The 27,071-nt window shown below is 36.5% G+C and overlaps 1 protein-coding gene across 5 annotated transcripts; it reads left to right on the top strand.

Annotated features, from left to right (window-relative positions):
- The first annotated feature begins 15 nt into the window (after positions 1–15).
- Positions 16–27,071, top strand: osbpl1a (oxysterol binding protein-like 1A). Of its 5 annotated transcripts, none has more exons than XR_007970139.1 (29): positions 16–321; positions 2,926–3,051; positions 3,230–3,315; positions 3,493–3,567; positions 5,086–5,197; positions 5,505–5,590; positions 5,920–6,064; positions 6,353–6,420; positions 6,542–6,586; positions 7,175–7,248; positions 7,350–7,413; positions 7,522–7,623; positions 7,718–7,843; positions 8,249–8,330; positions 10,051–10,157; positions 10,687–10,849; positions 13,169–13,343; positions 14,910–14,985; positions 15,314–15,448; positions 15,991–16,088; positions 16,733–16,915; positions 17,015–17,122; positions 17,977–18,066; positions 18,170–18,296; positions 18,404–18,517; positions 18,701–18,824; positions 19,286–19,401; positions 23,314–23,404; positions 25,764–25,804. XR_007970139.1 is itself a non-coding variant. In XM_052123676.1 (29 exons), exons 2-29 carry the CDS (start codon positions 2,928–2,930, stop codon positions 25,870–25,872), a joined length of 2,910 nt encoding a protein of 969 aa, XP_051979636.1. In that variant the 5' UTR covers positions 16–321; positions 2,926–2,927; the 3' UTR covers positions 25,873–27,071. The 5 variants fall into 5 exon arrangements, 4 of the variants coding, with proteins under 4 accessions (XP_051979636.1, XP_051979638.1, XP_051979637.1 ...); XM_052123676.1 differs by lacking the exon at positions 19,286–19,401 and adding an exon at positions 24,050–24,070 and having other exon boundaries at positions 25,764–27,071; XM_052123678.1 differs by lacking the exons at positions 6,542–6,586; positions 19,286–19,401 and adding an exon at positions 24,050–24,070 and having other exon boundaries at positions 25,764–27,071.

The raw sequence follows: 27,071 nt of genomic DNA, 5'->3' as shown, positions 1-27,071 counted from the left end.
TTGAGTTCACGAGCAGCAGCACGCGCACAAACTAGTTGCACAACATATTAAAAGATGCTTGACTATTTATAAAGAACTTTGCACTATGAGGAAAGACTCGCATGTGAGTTACTGAAACAGGAAGAGTGCAAGACATAAAAGCATCAAATGCGCTCTCAATTCTGTGATAAAGCACAAGTTGTGGAAATGTTCTTTTAATTAAAAAAAATAAATAATCGGGTTCTTATGAACTCTATAAACGCTAATAAACGTATTCTGGATCAGGAATGATGAAGTGTCTCTTGGGACTTCAGTCATGCTGTAATTAACTACCAGATATAGGTAAGTCATTTCTTCTTAACATAACCATATTTAATGTGTATTTGCAAGTTTAAACATAAAAGTTAGCTGTGATTTTTTTTAGAGCTTTCTGTAAATGTTTTGCCTTGATAATGCGATTCATAAATATACTATCAAATGAAATATAATTATTTATTTATACTCTAATGAATCATTTATAATATAAATGCTATTTGTTTAATACTGCATCACATATTTCTCATATGGATGTCTTAATATTTTTGACTGTAGCTTATTACTAAATTCTTAGACAGAGGTGAGAAGTGATTAAACCAGTCATTGTATAGAAAACATATTATGGATCTCTTGAGACTCTACAGAAAAATCAACTAGGTTTATTCTTAAAATCTCATTTATTTGCTGAAGGTTGCTACTTGCTGAAAGGATCCTTACCAGATTAATGCTGCAGTCAAATGTAGACAGGTTGATCAAGTTAAGTCATACACCGGTATGACTCAGACAAGTTTACACTAATTTGTCCCATGACTTGAGAAGTTTAGAAAGTCACATGACAGTGAAGTATGCTTAATTTTGCCCCGAAACTTCACTAAAAAGTATTTGTTCCTTATTGATCTTTTTATCTTACAATGGCTCCCTCAGGACATTTACAACTGTTACAAGCAGACAAAATACTACACTTGCAGTTCTTTGTGTCATAACTTTATAGGTCTGTTCAGTGAAAAATAATCACGAGTCATGTTGTTTCTCCATTCAGAGTGTCAGCGTTTGGAATTTGATGTATGCGTTAGATTTGGTTGTCTTGAAAATACTAGTGCACATTGTAGCTCACACTATTTGGTTACAGGATTAGACTATAAAGAATATTTATTTGCAGAACTAGACGCTCTAATGTAGGACTAGTTTGAATCTTACACTCTTCATGTTCCCTTTAGGGTACTAACCTACATTCACTCAAAGAAATACTTATGATGTTAATGTACATCTAACATAGTTCCTTGTCTGTGACTGAGTTAAATGTGATGTTGTTAATCTGCATACCGAGATATTTTTTCTGCTTGTTTGGTTCTGAAATAGGCAGATTTCCTAAGGCTTTTTTCTGGATTACTCTGGAATTGGTTCAACTTCATGCAGTTTTTCTTTACTGGAACTTGCTTGTTGTATTTCAGATTGGATAGTAGTTTATGTTGCGTTTCTATTAATTGCTTGTTTATGGGATCACTGAAAGAACATTTTTTGTATCCACTTTGTCATGTGTCGACATGTGTTTGCTGGAGGTCATTTTCCTCCAATTCAAACAAGGAAATCACAAGATGGCAATTTCGAGAAATTTGTGTTCTGTGCACAAAAATAATGACAAATAAATTTCACAAACAGTATTAACATTTTAAATTACTTTTTGTGAAAAATATTGAGTGTTTACTTTGTATTTAAATAAACATTTAGCTTTTGTACTTTGTAGCAAAATAATTTTTTCCTTTTTCACTTTGTAGTGAGATAGATATTTAGTTTATACATTTTGGCATTAATTAAATATTAAGTTTTTATTTTGCATTTAAATATTTCTTTTTTTACTTTTGTAGTGATAAATATTTCTCTTTTCACTTTGTATTGAGAGAGATATATCCATCCATCCATCCATCCATCCATCTTCAACCGCTTATCCGAAGTCAGGTCGCGGGGTCAGCTGCTCCAGCAGGGGGCCCCAAACTTCCCTATCCCGAGCCACATTAACCAGCTCTGACTGGGGGACCCCGAGGCGTTCCCAGGCCAGTGTGGAGATGTAATCTCTCCACCTAGTCCTGGGTCTTCCCGAGGCCTCCTCCCAGCTGGACGTGCCTGAAACACCTCCCTAGGGAGGCGGCCAGGGGCATCCTTACCAGATGCCCAAACCACCTCAACTGACTCCTTTCAACGCAAAGGAGCAGCGGCTCTACTCCGAGCTCCTCACGGATGACTGAGCTCCTCACCCTATCTCTAAGGGAGAAGCCCGCCACCCTTCTGAGGAAGCCCATTTCGGCCGCTTGTACTCGCGACCTAGTTCTTTCGGTCATGAGATAGATATATAGTTGTTTATATTTTGTTATGAAATAACTATTTTGTGTTTATTTTGTATCGAAATAAAAACTGGTTTTACTTTGTAGTCAAATAGATATTTAGTTAAAAAAGCTTGTGAAATAAATGTTTTGTTTTAAACTTGGTAGTGAAATACTTTGTTTTGTTGTGTAATAAATATTTCAAAATGACTTTCTGTGACATTATACAAATAAATTAAAAAGACTGTGTCAGATGTTCTCACGTACACATGTGGTTTACAAACGCTTGGTGAATTGGTTTGACCAAATCCATACAAAGAACGATTCTCAAAGAATGATTCATTCACAAATCTGATATCACAAATGTCCCATTCATTGATTGTAAATTATTGTAATTATTTAGTTACACCAATCTACATTTGATTCTTGGTAATGTATGTGCTTCAAACCAGTGGGGTCATCTTACAATGGTCTATGTCAACATTTCAGTGCAAGAACTTTATTACTTGCCATACTTCTATTTTACACACTTAATCTACTGATAAAGGCTTGATTTTAGGGTTTGTAATACTTTTGTATTTTGTTTATTAAGTCATGGATGAACTGGACCCAGAGGAAAAGTTCCTCAGGGATGCCAGGAATGGGAACTTGGAGGGTATCCAGAGGCTTTTGATGTCCAAGATAAAGGAGGAGGCCAAAATCGACATCAATTGCAAGGGTAGGACACATCACAGCTTACATTACCATGGACCATTCATATATCTCTAGATATTACCATGCAATGTGTTTATATTAGTTATTTGTTGCTGAATTGTCTGCATGTCACTCCAGAAGGTTTTGCACTGTGGTTTGAGAATGTTTGTAACTGTAATGCTATCATTGGTATTGCACTGTAGGCAAGAGCAAATCAAATCATGGATGGACGCCTCTTCATCTGGCCTGTTATTTTGGACACAAGGATGTTGTTGAGGTTTTACTGAAGGTACTGTTCATCTCTGACAGGTTTTTGTCAGCAACTTTTGCATGTTGTGTTTTCTCTTTTGGTAGCTTTGAATGCTTTTACACCAGGCGAATGTGTACATTTTATAATAGCTGCTAATGAGTTGTGATTGTATTTTAATGCCTAATTTTTACTTTCACTCATCGGTGCTGTCTACAGACGGGAGCAGAAGCTAATTTGCCAAATAATGTTGGAGACACGCCCCTCCATAAAGCAGCATTCACTGGGAGAAAGGTACATATTATCATCATATATCTTCCTGTACTGGATCCTATACTGACATTTAACTGAATGTTAAATACTGAATGCTGATTGATTAATAAATGCTAAACACTGATTGAATACTGAATGAATAATGAATGCTGAATACTGATCCAATAGTAAATGCTGAAAACCAGTTGAATACTAAATTCTGAATACAGACTGGATACTGAATGATAAATACAGATTGAATGCTAAATAATGAATTCAGAATGAATAATGAATGCTAACTACTGAATCCTGAATTCTGATTGGATACTGAATCCTGAAATCTGATTGGATACTGAATGGATACGGAATCCTGAATTCTTATTGGATACGGAATCCTGAATTCTTATTGGATACGGAATCCTGAATTCTGATTGGATACGGAATCCTGAATTCTGATTGGATACTGAATGGATACTGAATTCTGATTGGATACTGAATCCTGAATTCTGATTGGATGCTGAATGGATACGGAATCCTGAATTCTTATTGGATACGGAATCCTGAATTCTGATTGGATACTGAATGGATACTGAATCCTGAATTCTGATTGGATACTGAATCCTGAATTCTGATTGGATACTGAATCCTGAATTCTGATTGGATGCTGAATGGATACGGAATCCTGAATTCTTATTGGATACAGAATCCTGAATTCTGATTGGATACTGAATGGATACTGAATCCTGAATTCTGATTGGATACTGAATCCTGAATTCTGATTGGATACTGAATGGATACTGAATCCTGAATTCTGATTGGATACTGAATGGATACTGAATCCTGAATTCTGATTGGATACTGAATGGATACTGAATCCTGAATTCTGATTGGATACTTAATGCTGAAAAGCTATTGAAACTAAATGCTGAATATGGATCGGATACTGCATGCTCAACACTGGTGAAATACTGAATACTGATTGAATAGTGAACACCAATTGAATACTAAATGCTGAATATGGATTGGATGCTGAATATGGATTGGATACTGAATGATTAATACTGATAAAATACTGAATACTGATTGAATAGTGAATGCTGAATATTGAATGAATACTGAATCCTAAATTCTTATTGGATACTGATTGAATACTGAATGCTGAAAACCTACTGAGTACTAAATGCTAAATTCTGATTGGATACTGAATAGATACTGACTCTTGAATACTGATAAAATACTTAATGCTGAAAATCAATTGTATACTGGATGCTGAATATGGATTGGATACTGCATGCTCAACACTGACTGATTAGTGAATGCTGGATACTGAATGGATACTGAAACCTGAATTCTGATTGGATACTGAATGCTGAAAACTGAATGAATGCTGAATACTGATTGGATACTGAATCCTGAATCCTGATTGGATACTGAATGCTGAATACCTCTTGGATGCTGAATACTGATTGGATACTGAATACCGTATACTGATCAAATTCTGAATACTGTATGGCGAATACTGATTAGATACTAAATACTCATTTTGTCTATGCCGTTTAGGAGGTTGTAATGTTGCTTCTTCAGTACGATGCTTGTCCTTCTGTCATCAATGGGATGGCACAGATACCCAAAGATATCACCCAGAGTGTAGAGATCAAAAGCATGTTAGAGGGTAAGCCTGCCATATTGCATTAAAGAACTCCAATTGCTGGCTTATTATTCCTGTACATTGTCTGTTTCTCTCCATTTGTTGTTTATATGCAGGGGCACATTGTAGAAACATAAGCTAGTGTTTTTGGGGGTGTGTAAAGGTAGCTGCAGCTGGAAAACTGGTTATGATGTTACCTAGTGGTTAATGAAGTGGGCAAGAAATCAATGTGCCATTGGTACTTGACCTCAGGTTACTTCAGGATCACTGTACTGGAAGCCACTTTGGATAAAAGTATCAGCCAATTGACTGTTTGTTTATTATTTACCAGCTGCGGAAAGGACCGAGGAGAGAAAACTAGAGGAACAGCTGTTGGAGGCGGCTCGGGAAGGAGCCTTATCTAACCTCACAAGACTGGTAACCTTGCCATAATCTTCTTAACAAATTGTTTATCATTTACTGCCCTTTTCGTGCAATGTATTTGTTTGTCAGTGTAGATGCAGAGCACTTAACACAAGGCATAATTTGTCTGAGAACATTTTCACCCCTTTATGAACAATTACTTTGGTTTGTTTTATTTGTGGCTAATACTTAAAATGCGTAAGATGTAAATTCGCTTGTAAAAGTTTAGCATTGCTGGATGTTGACCAATGTTTATATTGCCTTTTATTTCAGATGTTCTTGCGTTAGAGTTAAACATACGGTTATGTCTAACCCATGTACTGTAACTCTCATTATATATGTAGCTAAACATGAAGAAACCACCGAACATAAACTGCACAGATCTACTTGGCAACACGCCACTGCACTGTGCTGCTTACAGGGGCCAGAAACAATGTGCTGTCAAACTCCTACAACACAGTGCCAACCCCAACATCAAGAATAAAAATGGTATGAGGGTCAACCTTATTTTAGCATACCTTAGCATACTTTTTTAAATCATTTTTGTCCAGGCTGGTCTGGTTTGCTATTTTTGGGGGGTTTAGGGCACTTTGTAGACCAGCAAGACAAGCTTAGGCTGTTTGGGAAAAAATTATTTATACTGTCTTGGTCATCTGAAATAGCTTCTTTCTCAGTTTTGTATTGTAATATAACCCGACTTCATCTGTTTTGTCATATGAAACTGATATTTCGGTATTTTAATGAATTAAAAAATGTTTGTTTCTTCTTTGAGTTCAGATCAGACTGTTTTTGACTTGGCTAACGACGCGGAAATGAACCAGATCATCGCAGGCAATGTTGTGAAAGTAGGTTCAGTAATTCATTGCAATCCTGGCATAACATAATTGTTATAAAATTGTATTTATTTTAAATATGGCGGGTCGTGTTCGGAAAGATGTTTGAAATGGTTTGATTTCAATTCTACAGGGTATGACATGCCATGTTAAAACGTTTGAGGGACCTCTTTGGAAGGTAAGGATAACGATGTTTATCAAAACAAACCCAATGAGCACGTTTACATGCATGTTCTTACACAGATTATGTTTAATAAGCCAACAACGTGTAAGGTCATGTAAACGCCTTAAATGCAGTTGCTTTATCTGTGTGAGATAATAAGCGGTTTAAGCGAAAAACAATCAGCATGCATGGATTTTTGCACATTACCTGGTTTCGCATTGTACGTAAACTCCTTTACCAGCATTTTTACCCATTTATTTAATGTGCACAAGTGTTGTGTGCATGTCTGTTTGCTTTATGATGTCAGAAGCAGAGAATAATCTGATGATTTCAAATCTCATTTAAACGTGGGTTTCTTACATTGTCGGTTTTATATGAATGAGCTCATTTAAGGATATTAAGCAGTTGCTTTGCATGTTAACGTGCTCAATGACCGCTATATATGACTTTCAAAAACTGATGTTTTCAGTAGTTGCTAAATAGTCTTTATTTGCTGACTACAAAGGAATAGCTTTAAAAACGTCAAACAAAAACACTTTCATATAATGTAAACAGCACCTTATATTTTCGTCTGATTTCATTTCTGTTTTGTCTGCATTTTAGAGCTCAAGGTTCTTCGGATGGCGCTCCTACTGGGTGGTTCTACAAGACGGGGTCTTATCATGGTACCCCAAACAGTGAGTTGTTTAGTGTTTAGTTATAAATTCCAGAATTTTCAATCTTTTTATGTTGCCTATGAGGATGCAATCATTGTCTTTTTTAATTTTTACACATCAAGGTCAGATGCAGAATCAAACACAAGGAAGCAAGGTTGCAAACCCTTAACGCAAGCACAGTGCATGGTACGAATCATTGGATGATTTACCTTCAGTGACCAAAAATACTGGGTCTATCGATCATGTTTTGTTTTTTACCAGTATGTGCCAAACTGCTTTTTCCTTTACTTTCAGATTAAAGAAAAAGATATCTGCTATTTCACTGTCAAATGTTTCGACGACAGCGTTCACCATTTCAAAGTCTTGCAGAAAAGCAACCCCGAAGTCACCAGAAAAGTGAGATTCTGTTTAGCTCTATTGTTTAGTGTAGACTCCATGTGTGTTACAGTATGTAAGTTTGTGTAAATGTGTATGTTTGTGTATTTTTTAGAGATGGCTTGAAGCCATAGAGGAACATTCGGCTTTTAGCACCCATTACTGCTCACAAGACCCTGATAGTGAGGAGGACGAGGAGGATGACAGTGTGACTTTGGACAAGCTGTCGGATTCACTTCAGGTGAGAGAATCTTTTGGGTGAATTTGTGGAATTTTGGGTTCCGTTTAGTTGCATGTGACCTCATTTTCTCTTTTATGATGATAAGTAGCTGTAATGCATATCTCAAAGCTTCATCATCACGTGACAACACTATCTATCCATTGAAATATGGGTATTACGCCAAGAGTGTATCAGGTTTCTCGCCTGTACAGCTGGTTTTCAGCCCTAGAAAGTGTTTATTTGTTCTGCGCTCATGTATCGCTGCAGTATAAGTAAAATGAGTTCTGACTTCCCCTTTTCGTCTTAACCGCAGGAAGTGTTAAAGTTGACTAACCCGGACCCATTCTTACAGTCCTAACCTTTCTCTGTCTCAATTTCTTTTTCTCTTTTTTTTTTATTTTTCCTTATTTCTCTTTTGTTTGACAGTGGGCCGAGGCCTGCCATCAAAAGCTGGAGATGGAGGTGTTGGCCCTCCTGTCCACAGTGAAAGAAGATGGACTTGCAGAACGTAAGGACTTAAAATTGTATTCATATTTTATTCAATGCTGTCAGTTTAACATGTGAATTTAGTGCGATTAGTTATATAAAAATAGATCATGTTAAAAAGTTACATAAATACAAAAAGTCTGTAATAAAAGTACAAGCTACTTAAGCTTGAAATACATGTAAATTGTTTTTGTGAGCCACATCAGCAGGGTGCAGTCAGCACGCCTCAGCAAGCCTTATATGCAGCGCAGCCACAGAATAACAAATTGGTCACACAGGACGCAAACTTAATAGCTAGGCGAAGCACAACACAATTTAGGGATCTCGATATTCCAACTTGACATGGCATCCAAAAACATGACGTCTGTGACACTGAAAACCACTGAGATGTTACAAAGGTATCAGTCTGACTAATATATTTCAATCTAAACTGTTGGTGCCAGACGGGCTGGTTTGAATATTTCTTTAACTGTTGATCTCTTGGGTTTTAACATCCAGTGAGTGTCAGTTCTGCAGGTGGAAATGCCTTGTTGATGGCAGAGATCATGTAGAATGGCCAGACTGGTTCAAACGGACAGAAAGGCTATGGTAACTCAGATAAGCACTCTGTACAATACAGCGCAACAGCGCCCGCCCACTTTTTCAGCCGTCTAGTTTCCGGAAGTATTTTCCCGATTAATTTCTGCCATAGACTATTTGAAATACTTATTAAAAGTTTTGTAAGCCATGAACCAAAGCAACCAGCTCGAGGTAAATCACAACATCACAAACCTTTGTTTTGAGGCAAACGATTATTTGAAAATCTGACATAAAGACAAAGGTACAAGGCTGTGTACTTACCGTCTTTCATGAGGGCAAGGACTACAATCCCATGAAGCATTGCAAATTATGTTATTGAATAAAAAGCAATGGGAATATCTAAAACTATTGATTTTAGGTTGTAGATTAAAAGTATAGAAACAATATATATATTATATGTTTATGCAAAATATTCTGATATGTACAAATATTTAAGTAGTTTAAGAGTGAATGGACGCCAACTCTGTTACGTCAGTCACAGAGCTTCATGGGAGTTGGCCGTTGCTCTGATTATGTTTGCCGGTTTCATAGGCCTTTTGTTCTCAGATTGGTGGATCTTTCTCTGGTGGACCATGGATAATGTAGTTGATTACCATGAATTACGCTATCAAACATGATTTTTAAACAATGAAGTTGAAATAACGCAGACAGATGGCTTCAACGGAAGCATATACATTGATGAACGACCTCGTAGCTCAAGCTAGGAATGTCTTTAAGGTTTATAAGTTATCTTTAAAAATCAGTTTGTCTATGGGATAAATGAATGGGATTTTTACTTCTGGAACCAGACTGTTGTGCTCTGTTGTAGTGAGCAGAATAGCATCTCAGAATGCACAACATTTCGAACCTTGATGCGGATGGGCTACAACAGCAGACGACCACGTCAGGAACTTTATTTGGGCTGAGCCAATCAGATCTGTTGTGTAAAGAAGTTAACGTTGTCAATGTCAAAAATTTGCTCATTTGATTAGTGACCCAGAATATTTCTTGCTAATTTTACATCATAATATTTCTTTGTTTTACATTTTTCAAAATCCTAAAACTTGATTTATATTTGCATGTTTAAATCAGATTTTATGTCCCAGATTTTCAGTGTGGTCACAGACTTTCAGAACCCCACTGTATGTAAGGCACATGCCGCCATTCTATTTATATTCTTGCAGGATTCCCTCCTGCAGTTGTTCTGAAGCTACGAGAAGTTTGTGAGGCCTCAAATGAAACCTGTTCCTCGTTGCAACAGTGTCTGGGACTTTTTTCGAAACAGGAAGGGGTATGTACTACATTTCGCTGCAAACATCTACTGCTCTAAAGCTCAACTTTAGGATGTTATTATAAGTACCTGCTAGAAACCAGCTATGAATCTGAGACTCCGACAATGTTCTGGGGGTGTAATTTTACAACAACAACCAGTCAAAGCTGCCACAAGTTTTTTTTAAATATTCGGAAAAGCACTTCTTTGTCAAATCTGGCACAATTTTGGTCAAAGATTAATTTCAAGTCATGAGCATTGGTGTGGTTTCTATGCACGGCACACACTAAGGTATCAGGGGGGTTCATCAAGGGCATTAATTTCAGCTTTTGGAAGGACAGCCTGTTAGATATGCGATTTCTACCAGATTATATTCCCCAACTGTCTTTTGAATATGGTTTGAATATGTGTATTGCATACAATTTGTGAGCAAAGTCTGACAAACTGATTACAAAAGAAATGCAAACGGTTCTCTTTTAGGCTTAGCATGTTGGTTAGATTTAGTCTTTGGTAATTAAATTAGTAACTTGTGTGGTTGTTTATTTTTCAGGCACGCAGTTTGAAACTAGAGCATGAGGTTGAGAAGAATAAAATCCTGTCTGAAGCCCTTCAGACTTTGGCTACAGAACATCATGCGTTGGAGCAGTCGGTGGTCAAAGGATCGTTGCCCCGCTGTGCTCTCAGTGAGGATGAGTTCTATGATGCTCTTTCTGGTTAGTTGGTTCTTATGCTTTAGAATAACAAACCAAAACAGTTGGAGATCTAGTCTGGTGTGTAGTACACATGCTCAGAAAAAAAAACAGTCAGAAATTGTCCTGGCCACAGAACATGACAAAAATGCTTTAGATATTTAAGACCCCATTTAGAGGATTGACGCTGACTTACACCCCTGGAGTCGCGAGTTCAAATCCAGGGCATACTGAGTGACTCCAGCCAGGTCTCCTAAGCAACTAAATTGGCCCGGTTGCTAGGGAGGATAGAGTCACATGGGGAACCTCCTCATGGTTGCTATAATTTGGTTCTCACTCTCTGTGGCACGTGTGGTGAGTTGTGCGTGGATGCCGCTAAGAATAGCGTGAAGCATCCACGCACACCACGTCGCCGCAGTAATGCGCTCAACAAGCCACGTGATTAGATGCGCGGATTGAAGGTCTCAGACACGGAGGCAACTGAGATTCATCCTCCGCCACCCGGATTGAGGCGAGTCACTACGCCACCACGAGGACTTGGAGCGCATTGGGAATTGGGCATTCCAAATTGGGGAGAAAAGGGGATGAAAAAAAAGACCCGTTTAGACATCGGGTAATCCGATCACATGTGGTCAGTTGAGACACATCACTGTTTACACCTGGCCCCTTAAATGTGTCTCCTGTGACCACTTCTGTCCGGATTGGAGGGGAGGGTCTCTGTTTCATGACGACATGTATCAGTCACTATGTCAGTGTTTTACTGCATGATAATAAAAGACAAAGAAAGCACAAATAAAACTGGCGCGGTTTCTCACAGATGCAGTTGAAGTTCAATCAAATCTCAAACGCAGCATTTCGTGCAGAATTTCTGTTACTTTAATGGAGTACCTGTTTGAACATGAGGCTCAGGTGTTCATGCTTCTCATCTGTGTCACTGCACGTTGATATTAGACACATTGAAGTAGATCTGTGAAGTTCTCATGCTTATGTATGCATTCGCTTTTTCACATTTTTCAATCAGATGATTATTTCCTTTTAAAGCTGCAAGTTTAAGTTCTTGTTTTAGCGCCGTGACTCATGGCCTTGTCTTAATACAAAGTGTAAACGGAGTCTAAAATAGGTGGATAAAAATTTATCCATTGTGAATTTTATATATACCATAGAGGTTTTTACTGCAGACTTACCTTGGATGACATGCTATTAGAAAATCATGAAACAATTGAAAATCAATTCCAGTGGGCAAATTTTGCCCCTTAGTGAAATGTTAATATGTGGGTGACCAAATTCAAATCTGTTCAAATTCAAGTTCAAATCTGGCTTATGTCATTTACCAGTCCTGTGCCTCATCTTTTATTGTCACCTCTCCACTCTCCTGTCTGATGAATGCCAAAGAAGTAAAGCAAACAAAAATTCAACAGAATTTGTGGAGAATGCAAACATGGGCAACAAAGACCAAAAAGCAAAAATAATGTGAGCTTTGCATATTTACGTCCTTTAATTTGTTTTCAGCCATATTTAACAGGCTAAACTTAAAGGATTCAACCTCATTTGAGTAAAAATTGCCTAAAAAGTCTCTTATTTTATTTGAGGGCTTTTGCATAATTTTTATTTGACCAATAGACAAAAACAACAGTTACGATGAATATGATTTATTCTCTTTTTTTTTTTTTACTCGTAGAGGTTTCTTGATACAAACATGCAAATTACTCAGAAGTGATGAAAACGTTTAAAATACAGTATATTTGGTCAAATTTATATTTTTCTAATTAGATACAGGGTATAATTCACAGCATTAGCTGGGAGAGAATTTATTTCATATGTGAGCAAAATGGACATTATAACCGAAATAAACCCTTATGGATATCGAATAGATATTGATCCAAATGGTATCATAATCATAGAACAGATAATCGGAATCAAATAGAATCGAAAGCTTGTGAATCGGAATTGGATCGGGAATTCTTTAATAATTCACAGCTTCAGTAGTGAGTGACGTGACCGTTTTAGAACAAAAGAGATTGGCTGAACTCGAACCTGCTTTTCTCACTTGTGCTTAAAATGTCAGAAGCTTGTATACTAACTGCCTCACATTTTTTACAACTTTGTAAAATGACAGTCATAATTATTTATGATATGTTAGAGCCTGCGATGGAATTGCTGGTTACAGTAAAGAAATCTTCATACTAGTGAGACATGTTACACAGTGATGTGTCCAACCACTTCCGAATGTGTGGTTCTTATAAATGCCACCTGATCCCCTGCTCAGGTTTCCTCAGTGAGCCTGTTGCCGTCGGCCATGCATTGTCCCTGTAAACCATGTCTGTTTGTGTTCGGTTGCTGCAGATTCGGACTCTGAGTCCGTGGTAAGCACTTTAGAGACGGCCGGACACTCATACAAGGACAGAGAAGACGTCAATTCTAAGATCTACTGTAGCGTCCGAAGTCGTCTTGGCGGCAGGATGTCCCGGGAAGAGGAGGATGATGAGGGGGCCAGAGTGAATGGATTGAAGAAGCACAGGTGAGCATCCCTAGAACTCTCGTCTAAATGCATACACAAATAAACTCAATGCAGAGACATGCACCAGACCTGTGGAAACAAGAGGAAACAATCATTTATCATCACAATAACTACTTTGTGCCGATTGTGATATATGTTTCTTGCATAACTTTTGCTAAATATTTTTGCTCTTAAGTTGGTTGAGTTGGTGAGAAAACTGGCAATTCCTTTTGGTTTAAATAAGAAACAAACTTGCAAACAAAGTATAAAAACTGTCAAAGAATTTAAAAACTAAAGTATAAAACAAATAATTACAAAAAACAGTGTATTAAAACAAAGATTTTTAAAAACAAGTAATTTATAAAAACAGCGTATTAAAACAAAAAGTATCAAAACAAGTAATTTATAAAAACAACATATTAAAACAAAAAGTATCAAAACAAGTAATTTATAAAAACAGCATATTAAAACAATTAAAGATTTTTTAAAACAAAAAGTATAAAACAAGTAATTTATATAAAAACATATATAAAAACAGGCAAAGAATTTATAAAAAAAAGTATAAAAATAATTTATAAAAAAACAAATAATTTATAAAAACAAGCAAATAATTTGTAAAAAATTAAGTTTAAAAACAAAATGTATAATTTTTGTATAAAAACAAGCAACACATCTATAAAAACAAACAATTAATTTATAAAAACAAGCAACAAATTTAAAAAAAAAAAGTTTAAAAACAAAGAGTATATAAAAATAATGTATAAAAACAATTAAATAATAAAAAACAAGCAAAGAATTTATAAAAACAAACCAGTATAAAAACAAAGAACTTTTAAAATTGAAATATAAATTCAAAGTATTAAAAACAAGCCAAGAAAGTATATGAAAAAAATACTAAGTATAAAGGCAAATTTTATCTCAAAGAAAACATCCAGCCCAATTTTGTTGACAGCATGTGTTTTTTGTCCAGTTTCTTAGACGTTACTTGTCTTCCCCTGTGTTTGCTTTGTTTGTATGTTGTGGTAAATAATTTAGCGAGCTGAGGCCAGAAGAGTCGCACATAATGAAACGCTAAAAGATTGATGAGGTAGCAGAGTTTAACGCTGTAATTTGAACTTTCAAGGCCCGACATGTTGACTGAAGGATTGTTGATTGACAGTTGACTGAACTCATTCTATGATAGAGTTTTTCAGAGTTTGTCATTTTGTATTTATCAAAAAAAAAAAAAAAAAAAAAAGGCCAAGAAACATAAATATATTATGGTCAGCTATATATATGTATATGTGTGTGTATATATGTATATGTTCATTCTTCATAGAATTTTTCTAAGTATCTTTCATTCTAGTTATTTATAGCAATATAAAAAGAGTTTGCTTCAGTGTATCTGAGCTCTCTGAAACTGATCGGACTTCAGCCCTGCTTTGCTGAAAAAGATACAAACCAGTCTGATCATGCCAGTCTAGACATACCTAGTGTCATAGAGACACTTGCCATAGAGGTTTCTTAATGTAAATAGGTCAAATTCTGCGCAAAGTTTTCATAAAGCACTGCTAAAATGATATAATCTGTGCTGTTGTTTTTCCATAGGACAAGTTTGCCAGCTCCCATGTTCTCCAGAAATGACTTCAGTATCTGGAGTATACTGAGAAAGTGCATTGGAATGGTGAGGTTAACCCCCCCAATGCTCTTTTTGTAACACAGGAGACATCATTTGAAAAGAAATTTCATTCTCAAATTCTCATTTATAACAAGATAATTTTATCATTAAACCACGATGGACTCTTTATTTGTATCAATGTAAACTTGAGGTCATTATCTGTATCTAGTAAATTACCTTCTTTAAAATGTATATACGTTTTTCTAAAACATAGCTATTTTAGAGATTTGAGCTTGTAGATTTGTAGAGGCTGACATGGGCATTTTTCAAAATGCAATCATCGTCGTCTTTCAGGATAGCTCAGAGTACTCTTTCTGATCTACATCTCTCTCAGGAACTGTCTAAGATCACCATGCCAGTCATTTTTAATGAGCCGTTGAGTTTTCTGCAAAGGCTTACTGAATACATGGAGCACACGTACCTCATCCATCAGGCTAATACCACAGAAGACTCTATCGAGAGAATGAAGGTAAAAGCACTGTAATTGGCCCCTTGGAACACGAGCAATGCCATTCAGTTCTGGTTCACTGAAATCCTTTATATTAGCATAGGCCTCGCAAGCCAGATTGTGAATTACAACTAGTGGAAGAATGATACACCAACCAGGCCAATTTTAGCCAATATTTTGAGATTATTAGCATCCCAGATAACTTATCCTTGATATGTATTTGAAGGAGCCCTTCCTACCTACCTATAGATTAACTGATGGTGTTGCTATCTGTATTTTCGAAGGGGCCGTTCAGACCTAATACATTCTTGCACTGAAGAAAAACCTAGAGACAGCATAACAAATGGAACAGAACGGTAGTGTCTCGAGATGTGCTTTTAAAAGTTGAAGCTCTGTTTACCGTAACTTGACAGGTTAAAAAGAACATCAGCTTTTAAAATGGCTCTCGAGACACATTCTGTTTTGTTAGTTGTGCTGAATGTAGTTTTTTTTTAGTGCATGAACGCATTTGTGAACAGCCCCTAAGAATGAATGAATTAGTGATCTGCCTGTAATCTACACAGTGTGTGGCAGCGTTTGCCGTATCAGCAGTGGCGTCTCAATGGGAAAGGACGGGGAAACCCTTCAACCCCCTGCTAGGAGAAACATACGAGTTAGTCCGGTAAGAATATTGGATTATTGTGATGAATAAATAGAATTGGTGGTTTATACGAGCAGAGCAATGCTCGTGCATTAGCATTGCTGTTAGCATTAGCATTAGCATTGCAAAGGCACATTTTGGAGTTACTTCCACCTATACAACATATAAAAATCAATATATCATTATTTCACACTCTTGACGTTAGCTAGGGCAAGAGTTCGACCGATTGTGGATTTTGCCGATACCAATAACCAAGGTGGTGGGAAAGGCCAATAACCGATTAATTGGTTGATAGTTTAAAAAAAATCAATGGATAGAATGATTTCCTATTCATATTTTCCTATTCTTTCCTTACAATGAAGGGCACAGACATAAAGGCTCCAAGAGTCCAAGATGAATAAAATCCCCAAAGCAGTTTACTGTGCAACCAAAATCCCAATAATAACTAGAAAAAGTACAACTTTGTGCATAACATAGGACTTTTAACTATAAACAAGCCCAAAATACACCGGGGACTTCGCTCGGTTACAGTGCTCTATATGCAAATTTAACAAATAAAGCTTTAGTTTTTATAGCCTATATATTCACCAGATGAAGAGTTTTGTGATCGGTAAATCCGATATATCGGTCTACCTCTAGCTAGGACGTATTTTCTCCACCTTCAGGGAAGATCTTGGATTCCGGCTAATATCAGAACAAGTGAGCCACCATCCTCCCATCAGTGCCTTCCACGCTGAGGGTCTCCAGAAGGACTTTGTGTTCCACGGCTCCATCTACCCCAAACTGAAGTTCTGGGGCAAGAGTGTGGAGGCTGAACCAAAGGGCATAATCACTCTAGAACTTCCTAAGTAAGAAATCATCTGTTGTCTGCTTGGTGGCATGTTTCTATAATCCTCATAAACCCTTTTAGTAAATGTTGTGTTTGAGTAACAGAAACTCTTTTGCAGACATAATGAGGCATACACATGGACGAACCCAACATGTTGTGTCCACAACATCATCGTGGGACAACTGTGGATCGAACAATATGGAAATATGGAGATTATTAATCACAGGTACCCACAGGACTGTTCAGATTTGATCACTTGATCTGGTTTTATTATGTGTTTGATTTGTAAACTTTACTAATACTGGTTTTGAACTGATCACCTAAACCCTGATTGATATTATGTATAACCTTAAACCCAAACATGATAATAGGTAACACTCAATTTAGGAATGCAACAATATTAAATTCCAATACCGATATCACTTTTAACAATAGACTATAGGCATATACCGATGTTTTGCAGATACCGATATTATCTTACCATATTTTGTCATCAGATCTCTGTTTTGCTTAGGAATTGTGATTTTTAAACAATATACAAACAGGTACAAAAGCCATTTTATTGTTACAACAATAAATAATTTCCATTGAATGTGGATTGGGTATGTTGAACACATGAGGACAAAATTTTAAGATGCCCACAATGAAAGCTAAATACTGGATAAAAAAAGATATGAAAACATGATTATTGAATATTTTTATTTTGCACTTCTGTTTTTTCATTTATTTTGGTAGTTGTTTATATTACACACAGAAAAATTCATTATAAACACAAGTCAATTTACATAATAACCAATTATAAATATACCATCATTTTTCATATGTTCGTTTTCAGCCTCATGACCGATACGGCGATGGTTTATTTTGGTCAATAATTTTCCAATAAATATCGGTGGCCGATACATCCCAAACTGGGTAAAAATGGCTTGTTTTCATTGATAGCTATAGAGTTTGTGTTGGAACCTGTCGCTGGTGAATATTGCCGATAACGATGGCAATGAACTTCATTTTATGTAAATCAGGACCCTGAGTAGGCAATAATGCATGAGCTTTAGACCTGTTTACTTATATTACCAACAGGACTGGTGAAAAATGCTGCCTGAATTTCAAACCTTGTGGCCTTTTTGGGAAAGAATTGCATAAGGTTGAAGGCTACATCCTGGACAAAAGGTACATATTTTAATAGTTGAATTCACCTGATAAATGTAATCTTTCTAATTTGACTGGTGTCATATCATTGTTTAATACTGGCAATTTGTTGTATTCCATGTAGCAAAAAGAAAGTGTGTGTCCTTTATGGGAAATGGACAGAGTGCATGTACGTTGTCAACCAAGTGGCGTTCGAAGCTCACAGAAAAAGTGATAAAAAAGCATTGGAAGAGAAGAAAAGCAGTAAACTGGTATTTCTGAATGTTTTGAACAACACCTATCGTCTATCTATTGTTATAATGATGCCTTTTTTGGGGGGGTAAATTTGGGCCATGACCGTTTGCTTGGTATTTCTCAGGCAACTGTTGCAGACTCTGAGGAAACAACTCAACAAGCTGGAAATTCACTGGAGGTCATTCCAGGTAGTCAGCTGTTGTGGAGAATAATACCCCGACCAGCTAACTCAACCCAGGTCAGTTACAGAAAACAGTATTAGGAAAGTTTTGTTAAGTAAAAAGTCATACATTTTGGTATTTTCAGATTGTATAATAATTATAGTAAATAGGATTGCTAACTTAGTTGAGTGTCTTCTCCAGGAATGAAGGCACATTAAGGTCTAACTGAAGTCTTATGGTTTTATTTGCATATATAATAGATGTACAGCTTCACTACATTTGCAATGCAACTCAATGAGCTGGGCAAAGAGATCGAAGAGGTGATCCCTAAAACCGACAGTAGACTGAGGCCAGACATACGAGCCATGGAGAACGGAGACATTGGTATGTGCTAGGGGTGGGCGATATGACCAAAATTCAATATCACAGTATGAGTAAATTAAATCACGGTAACGGTACATATCACAATATTTCAGAAGTTTCATTTTTTTTCTGGAAAACCGACAAAAAGGGTTTATATATTGAATAACCAAATGATGAGGTGGGTAATATAAGCAAAAAATGTAATAACGGTCTTCTTGAAAAATATTTGACGCCAACTATAAATATAGCCTACACATTTTGTGTAGTGATTTCAAAAACTTCTGAAAAAATAATTACAATTTTTGATTTAAAATGACATCCAAAGTAACCTAATGGTATGTCCATTGCAGTGATAAAATGCTGTGTGCAAGTGCATCTAAAAGAGCGCTCTTGTTTGTGAGAAAACAACACCTTTCAATGCACAAATAAATAACTCTCACTATCTATCACAAACTGCCTTGTGTTTTTCCCCTCACCTTCAGTTCAGTTCAGTGACTGTTTAGTTTTCATCTTTGTTCATGGACTACACTTCCCAGAATGCACCTTTTGATTAGACTCACCTGCCCTCCATCTTCCACAGCTGTTCCCTCATTCATCTGTGTGTATATATACCCTCTTGTTTCTTTTACTGATTGTCAGTTCTTGTTCTTATGTTAAGCTGTAGCGTTAAAGTATATATTTTGTTATTTTATATTCCTCCATGTTTATTTTATTACCTTCTTTCTTGTCTTCATTAAACAAAGTTGTGATTAGATCCTAAGCCTCTTTTCTAAAAGATGACCACCACGATGTTACACTATCAGTCTAACGTGCAGCCAAGTGGAGTGTCGCGCACACAGATATTTACATACTGGGATATAGACGATAAAGAAAACTATACCGCTTAACACTTTATATCATCACCACAGTACATATCATCATATCGTCCAACCATGTACTGCATTCTCTTAAAATAGTTTTGCATTCCCTTGAAATAGTTGCGTTCCCTCTCAATACTTTGCGTTCCCTCTCAATACTTTGCGTTCCCTCTCAATACTTTGCGTTGCCTCGCAATACGTTTTGCGTTCCCTCGCAACAGTTTGCGTTCCCTCTAAATAGTTTGCGCTCCCTTGCAATACGTTTTGCATGCTCTCGCGATACATTTGACATGCCCTCGCAATACGTTTTGCATGCCCTCGCAATACGTTTTGCATGCCCTCGCAATACGTTTTGCATGCCCTCGCAATACGTTTTGCATGCCCTCGCAATATGTTTTGCATGCCCTCGCAATATGCTTTGCATGCTCTCACAATACATTTTGCATGCTCTCACAATACGTTTTGCATGCTCTCACAATACGTTTTGCATGCTCTCACAATAAGATTTGCATTCCACTAAATTGTTTGCGCTCCCTTGCAATAAGTTTTGCATGCTCTTGCAGTAAGTTTTGCATGCTCTCACAATACGTTTTGCATTCCCTCTAAATAGTTTGCGTTCCTTTTGCAATAAGTTTTGCATTCCCTCACAATAAGTTTTGCATTCCCTTGAAATAGTTTGCGTTTCCTCTCAATACTTTGCGTTCCATCGCAATATGTTTTGTGTTCCCTCACAATAGTTTGCGTTCCCTTGCAATAAGTTTTGCATGCTTTCGCAATAAGTTTTGCTTGCCCTCGCAATAAGTTTTGCATGCTCTCACATTAAGTTTTGCATGCTCTAACAATAAGTTTTGTATTACCTCTAAAAAAAAATAGTATGCGCTCCCTCACAATACGTTTTGCATGCTCTCACAATAAGTTTTACATTCCCTCTAAATATTATGCGTTCCTCTTTAAATAGTTTGCGTTTCCTCTCAATACTTTGCGTTCCATCGCAATATGTTTTGTGTTCCTTTTAAATAGTATACGCTCCCTTGCAATAAGTTTTGCATGCTCTCACAATAAGTTTTGCATGCTCTCACAATAAGTTTTGCATGCTCTCACAATAAGTTTTGCATGCCCTTGCAATAAGTTTTGCATTCCCTCTAAATAGTATGCGCTCCCTTGCAATAAGTTTTGCATGCTCTTGCAATACGTTTTGCATTCCTCTAAATAGTATGCGTTCCCTTGCAATAAGTTTTGCATGCTCTCACAATAAGTTTTGCATGCTCTCACAATAAGTTTTGCATGCCCTTGCAATAAGTTTTGCATTCCCTCTAAATAGTATGCGCTCCCTTACAATAAGTTTTGCATGCTCTCGCAATAAGTTTTGCATGCTCTTGCAATACGTTTTGCATTCCTCTAAATAGTATGCGTTCCCTTGCAATAAGTTTTGCATGCTCTCACAATAAGTTTTGCATGCTCTAGCAATAAGTTTTGCATGCTCTCACAATACGTTTTGCATTCCTCTAAATAGTATGCGTTCCCTTGCAATAAGTTTTGCATGCTCTCGCAATAAGTTTTGCATGCTCTCGCAATAAGTTTTGCATGCTCTCGCAATAAGTTTTGCATGCTCTCGCAATAAGTTTTGCATGCTCTCACAATACGTTTTGCATTCCTCTAAATAGTATGCGTTCCCTTGCAATAAGTTTTGCATGCTCTCACAATAAGTTTTGCATGCTCTCACAATAAGTTTTGCATGCTCTCACAATAAGTTTTGCTTGCTCTTGCAATAAGTTTTGCATGCTCTCACAATAAGTTGTGCATGCTCTCACAATAAGTTGTGCATGCTCTCGCAATAAGTTTTGCATGCTCTCACAATACGTTTTGCATTCCTCTAAATAGTATGCGTTCCCTTGCAATAAGTTTTGCATGCTCTCACAATAAGTTTTGCATGCTCTAGCAATAAGTTTTGCATGCTCTCACAATACGTTTTGCATTCCTCTAAATAGTATGCGTTCCCTTGCAATAAGTTTTGCATGCTCTCGCAATAAGTTTTGCATGCTCTCACAATACGTTTTGCATTCCTCTAAATAGTATGCGTTCCCTTGCAATAAGTTTTGCATGCTCTCGCAATAAGTTTTGCATGCTCTCGCAATAAGTTTTGCATGCTCTCGCAATACGTTTTGCATTCCTCTAAATAGTATGCGTTCCCTTGCAATAAGTTTGGCATGCTCTCACAATAAGTTTTGCATGCTCTCACAATAATTTTTGCATGCTCTCACAATAAGTTTTGCATGCTCTCGCAATAAGTTGTGCATGCTCTCGCAATAAGTTGTGCATGCTCTCGCAATAAGTTTTGCATGCTCTCGCAATAAGTTTTGCATGCTCTCACAATACGTTTTGCATGCTCTCGCAATAAGTTTTGCATGCTCTCACAATACGTTTTGCATGCTCTCACAATAAGTTTTGCATGCTCTCACAATACGTTTTGCATTCCTCTAAATAGTATGCGTTCCCTTGCAATAAGTTTTGCATGCTCTCACAATAAGTTTTGCATGCTCTAGCAATAAGTTTTGCATGCTCTCACAATACGTTTTGCATTCCTCTAAATAGTATGCGTTCCCTTGCAATAAGTTTTGCATGCTCTCGCAATAAGTTTTGCATGCTCTCACAATACGTTTTGCATTCCTCTAAATAGTGTGCGTTCCCTTGCAATAAGTTTTGCATGCTCTCACAATACGTTTTGCTTGCCCTCGCAATTAGTTTTGCATGCTCTCACAATAAGTTTTACCTGCTCTCACAATAACTTTTGCATTCCTCTAAATTATTTGTGCTCCCTTGCAATTTGTTTTGCATGCTCTCACAATAAGTTTTTTGCATTCCCTTTGCAATAAGTTTTGCATTCCTTCTAAATAGTTTGCGCTCCCTTGCAATAAGTTTTGCATTCCTTCTAAATAGTATGCGCTCCCTTGCAATAAGTTTAGCATGCTCTCACAATAAGTTTTGCTTGCCCTTGCAATTAGTTTTGCATGCTCTCACAATATGTTTTACCTGCTCTCACAATAACTTTTGCATTCCCTCTAAATAGTTAATGCTCCCTTGCAATTTGTTTTGCATGCTCTCACAATAAGTTTAGCATTCCCTTGCAATAGTTTGCGTTCCCTAATAAGTTTTGCATGCCCTCGAAATGGTTAGCATCCCCTTTCCAATAGTATGCATTCCCTCGCAATAGTTTACGTTCCCTTGCAAATACGTTTTGTGTTCCCTCACAATATTCTGTATTCCCTTGCATTACATTACATTTATTATGGGCCCTATATATTAAGTTTTTGGTTGCACTTTATTTGACAGTATGTGTACTCTCAGTATACTTACTGTGTTGTTAAAATTGAATTACATAATAAATGCGATTTATTTCAATTAATTCAATGAATTGGCATGTGATGTAATTAATTTTATACATTTTAATTGATTGACAGCCCTAATAATTACACATATGATGTTACTAAGTGGTATTGCTTGTACATATTGCGTACATTTATGTAAGGGTAGTAACAAGATATGGCTATGGTGTGCTTCGGTTTCTCAAAATGTAGAGCTTCCTGCAAATCTGTTCAAATATTACAAACATTGAAATATTTTGGCCTCTAATAATAATTTTTTGGTTATATCAGATCTGGCCAGTGAGGAGAAGAAGAGATTGGAGGAAAAACAGAGAGCGGTGCGAAAGAACCATTCAAAGTCAGATGAAGAATGGAAGACTAGGTACTAACATTTTTGCCAAAAGTTTTGTATCTTTTCACATTTTGTTATGCTGTTCGCTTTAACATCATTTACCATGTGTTAGCAAAAATACAATAGTTACTAGTAATTGTTATTACTTTAAAATCATTATAAATTAATATGGGATCTCCTTCAAACCGTTTAATTACTTTATTGACTATGGTAGCTTATTCCAAGTAAAAATAAATGACAAAAATGTTAATTTTTTTGGGTGGAAACAATGGTCCCAAGTCTGGCCTGGGAAATATTAACAGGTTTGACCATTTTTAATTCAAATTATTTTTTTCTGGGTGGTGGTGGTGGTATTGGGTTTAGCTTTTGACCAACTGCGTTACATTTGATTATTCATACAAAATGTTTCAGCATTGGTGAGTTTTAATATGTATTAAATTGTAATGTGTGCATTATTTACAAATGGATCCACCGTTGACCGTTCTTTATCCATAGCTTTTAACAGTATCTACTATCGCATGATGTGCTATGCATACTTTGGTAATTCACTGATGTTTAATGCCACTCTTTACTAGCTCTTAGTCCTAGTCCACTGAATACTACACTCTGCATTTAACCCCATTTTACCCTTCATTTCTTTTGGCATTGTCATCTGTCCTGTGCTGCGATGAACAGAAACATTGCCTCGGGTCCCAGGTTTGATGCTTGCTTTGTTGCTTTTTCTTTTGCTCAGCTGTTGATGTACAGTCATTTCTTTTGCAGTTTTACTCTTAACATGGATATTAAATTGCCAAGAGCTACTGTCATCTTTGTAACCACAGTCTGTAATAATAGTACCAATCTAAATATTCAGTCTGTTGTAAGCTTTTAAATGTACATTCCCCCTTAAACCAAAGGAATGCCAGCTCTTTTCGAAAAGTACTTTTTATTGTCTTTAGACAATCTTGTGGAATAAGACGATGTAAGCAGAGCTCTCTGGCCTTTTTAAGCGAACTGTAGAGCCAGTTGCCATGAGGATGAAACCGTACACCTGGTTTAAGTGTTACAGACAAATGCTCCTCTTACTGTCAAATGCAAATCTTTTGAATGAACAGAAAGACGATTCTAACTGGGGTCAATCAAACTTTTTCTTATGCATGTTTGGATGTTAGTTGGAGTTGACTATCCAAAGTGAGAACTGAGACACAACAAAATTAGAACAATTTCTAATCAATTCAGAATCAACAATGAGCGCGTTCACATTCACGCTCTTACACCAATTATGCTTAATAATCCGACAACGCATGTGGTCATGTAAGCTAAATAAACCGTGTTAGTTTATCAGCGTAAAGGTCTAAATTTGATAAATGCCTTACCCAGTATTCTTAATGGCTCATCATCGTTCAGTGTCTTGCCCAAGGACACTTAGGCATGTGGAATCGTGTGGGCTGGGAATCAAACACCAACCCTACGATCAGTGGCCGACCCGCTCTACCACCTGAGCCACAGCCGCCCCCAAATAGCTTGCGATATCAAAGCAAAGTTGCACGCGGTTGTGATCTAAGCAATATTCACACTCTCTAATTGACAATGGTATATAATAGTTAACTTAATATATAGTTAAAACCATTTATTTTATGTATTTTTTTTTTTTTTGTGTGCAATATTTACTTTTCTACTTAATCGGTTATCGGTTCTTTTTTTTATTTTTTTCCCAATTTGGTATGCCCAATTCCCAATGCGCTCCAAGTCCTCATGATGGTGTAGTGACTCGCCTCAATCTGGGTGGCGGAGGACGAATCTCAGTTTCCTCCACGTCTGAGACCGTCAATCCGTGCATCTTATCACGATGTTTGTTGAGCGTGTTACCGCAGAGACCTAGCGTGTTCACGCTATTCTCTGCGGCATCCACGCACAACTCGCCACATGCTCCACCGAGAGCGAACCACATTATAGCAACCACAAGGAGATAATCCCAACGTGGCTCTACCCAACCTAGCAACCAGGCCAATTGGTTGCTTAGGAAGCCTGACTAGAGTCACTCAGCATACCAGTTATCGGTTCTTTAATATCAGGTCTACCGATAAATGCTGTCTGGGGGGTCTCAAAAATATTTATAATAGGTATGTTTTATAGTCATCTATGATTAGTTATTTTTTCAAAAGTAAAAATAATTAATAAACAAATAAGAAATTTAAATAAATAACATCGGTTCTGCATATCGGTTATCGGACACTTATCGGAAACAAAAATAACCTATATTGCTATTGGTCAGTCTCTAGACAAATTTGTTAATAATGGGTTTGCTCTAGTTTTATTTTTATTAGTTTTTTTTATGTGTTGCTCTAAGTATAGATGTGGTGGTACTGTATGTGTTCGCTAAACAGAACCTTGTCTTTTTTCGTAACAGGTGGTTTCATCAAGGTCCAAATCCACACAACGGTTCTCAGGACTGGCTATTGGCTAGTAGCAATGGCTACTGGAACCGCGATTATTCCCAAGTACCGGACATATACTGACCCACAAGAACCTCACACCATTGTAGAGAAATTGTATAGTCAAGACTATCCGCAACGTAACTGTATGGTTGACCAGGTGAAATTTTCAAATAGTAAATACACTACTGTTTAAAGAGACTTCTTATTTTAATTCACTGCTCTGTATATCTGAATGAATTATTTTATGTTTAAATACATCTGCAACATAATAAAGGCTTTTATGAACTACAGATTATAGCAGATAAAGGATGATGATAATCACAAGCTGGCCTTGACATGGTAATATCAATAGTAATAGCATAAACGCAATAATGTGCTATTTTTAGTCCTTCTAAAAGGTAATGTTGATGTCATAGATGTGGGTGTCTTTCAAGGCTCAATTCTGGGTCTGTTTAACTACATTTCTTAAGTTTGTAACATTCCCACTGTGTTGAGAGTTAAATATTGTATACAAATAACATTGCTAGTTGAAATTATAAAGTTTGCTACAAGAGTGGATTTGAACATTTTTTATGCAACTTTACCGTTCATATTCCACACTTACAGTATTAGGACATTTCTACTGCTCTATCTGTTGTGATGTTGATTTTATTTTGAAAGATGCCTTTATGGTGTCTTTCCTCACTAATATACACATTTTCCTATTTTATTTTATAATTTAACAATCTTTTAATTTAATGATGTATTTATATTTAATGAACTATATAGCTGTTTTTAAGAATTAGGTTTTGAAGTGCTAAATGTGTGTGTTTGTGTGCACACAAGAGCTGAGATCATAGATGTGGGCTAGTTTTAACCCCATATCCGTTTATTTTTGCGAGTGTGCAGATGTGTTTTGCGTGAATATTTTTTCGGAAATATTATCCCAAAAATGCCTACATAAAGGATATTGAGCAGAATAATTCTGTGCATAAAAGGCATTCAAATAATTTAATGTTATAAATTTGTACAATGTTATACTTTATAACAAATATGTTTATATAATCCCGAGTTACGGCTTTATGTTTGCCCACTAAATCCAGCACATAAAGTAAACTGAAAACTGAATTATAGATTTGTGTATTTGATATTTGATTATTTTGATATGTAGCATAAGCATCTAGGGCAAAATGTAAGCAAGAAAAGAATTGTAATTGGTGAAATACTTTAAAATAAGTTTCCATTTATTATCATTAGTTAATGCATTAGGTATCATGAACTAACAATGAACAATTAGTTAA

The sequence above is a fragment of the Xyrauchen texanus genome, chromosome 50 (genome assembly GCF_025860055.1).
Source record: "Xyrauchen texanus isolate HMW12.3.18 chromosome 50, RBS_HiC_50CHRs, whole genome shotgun sequence".
NCBI classification, from domain to species: Eukaryota; Metazoa; Chordata; class Actinopteri; order Cypriniformes; family Catostomidae; genus Xyrauchen; species Xyrauchen texanus.
Note: the sequence above shows the minus strand (reverse complement) of the source record. Positions and strands in the feature narration are given on the sequence as shown.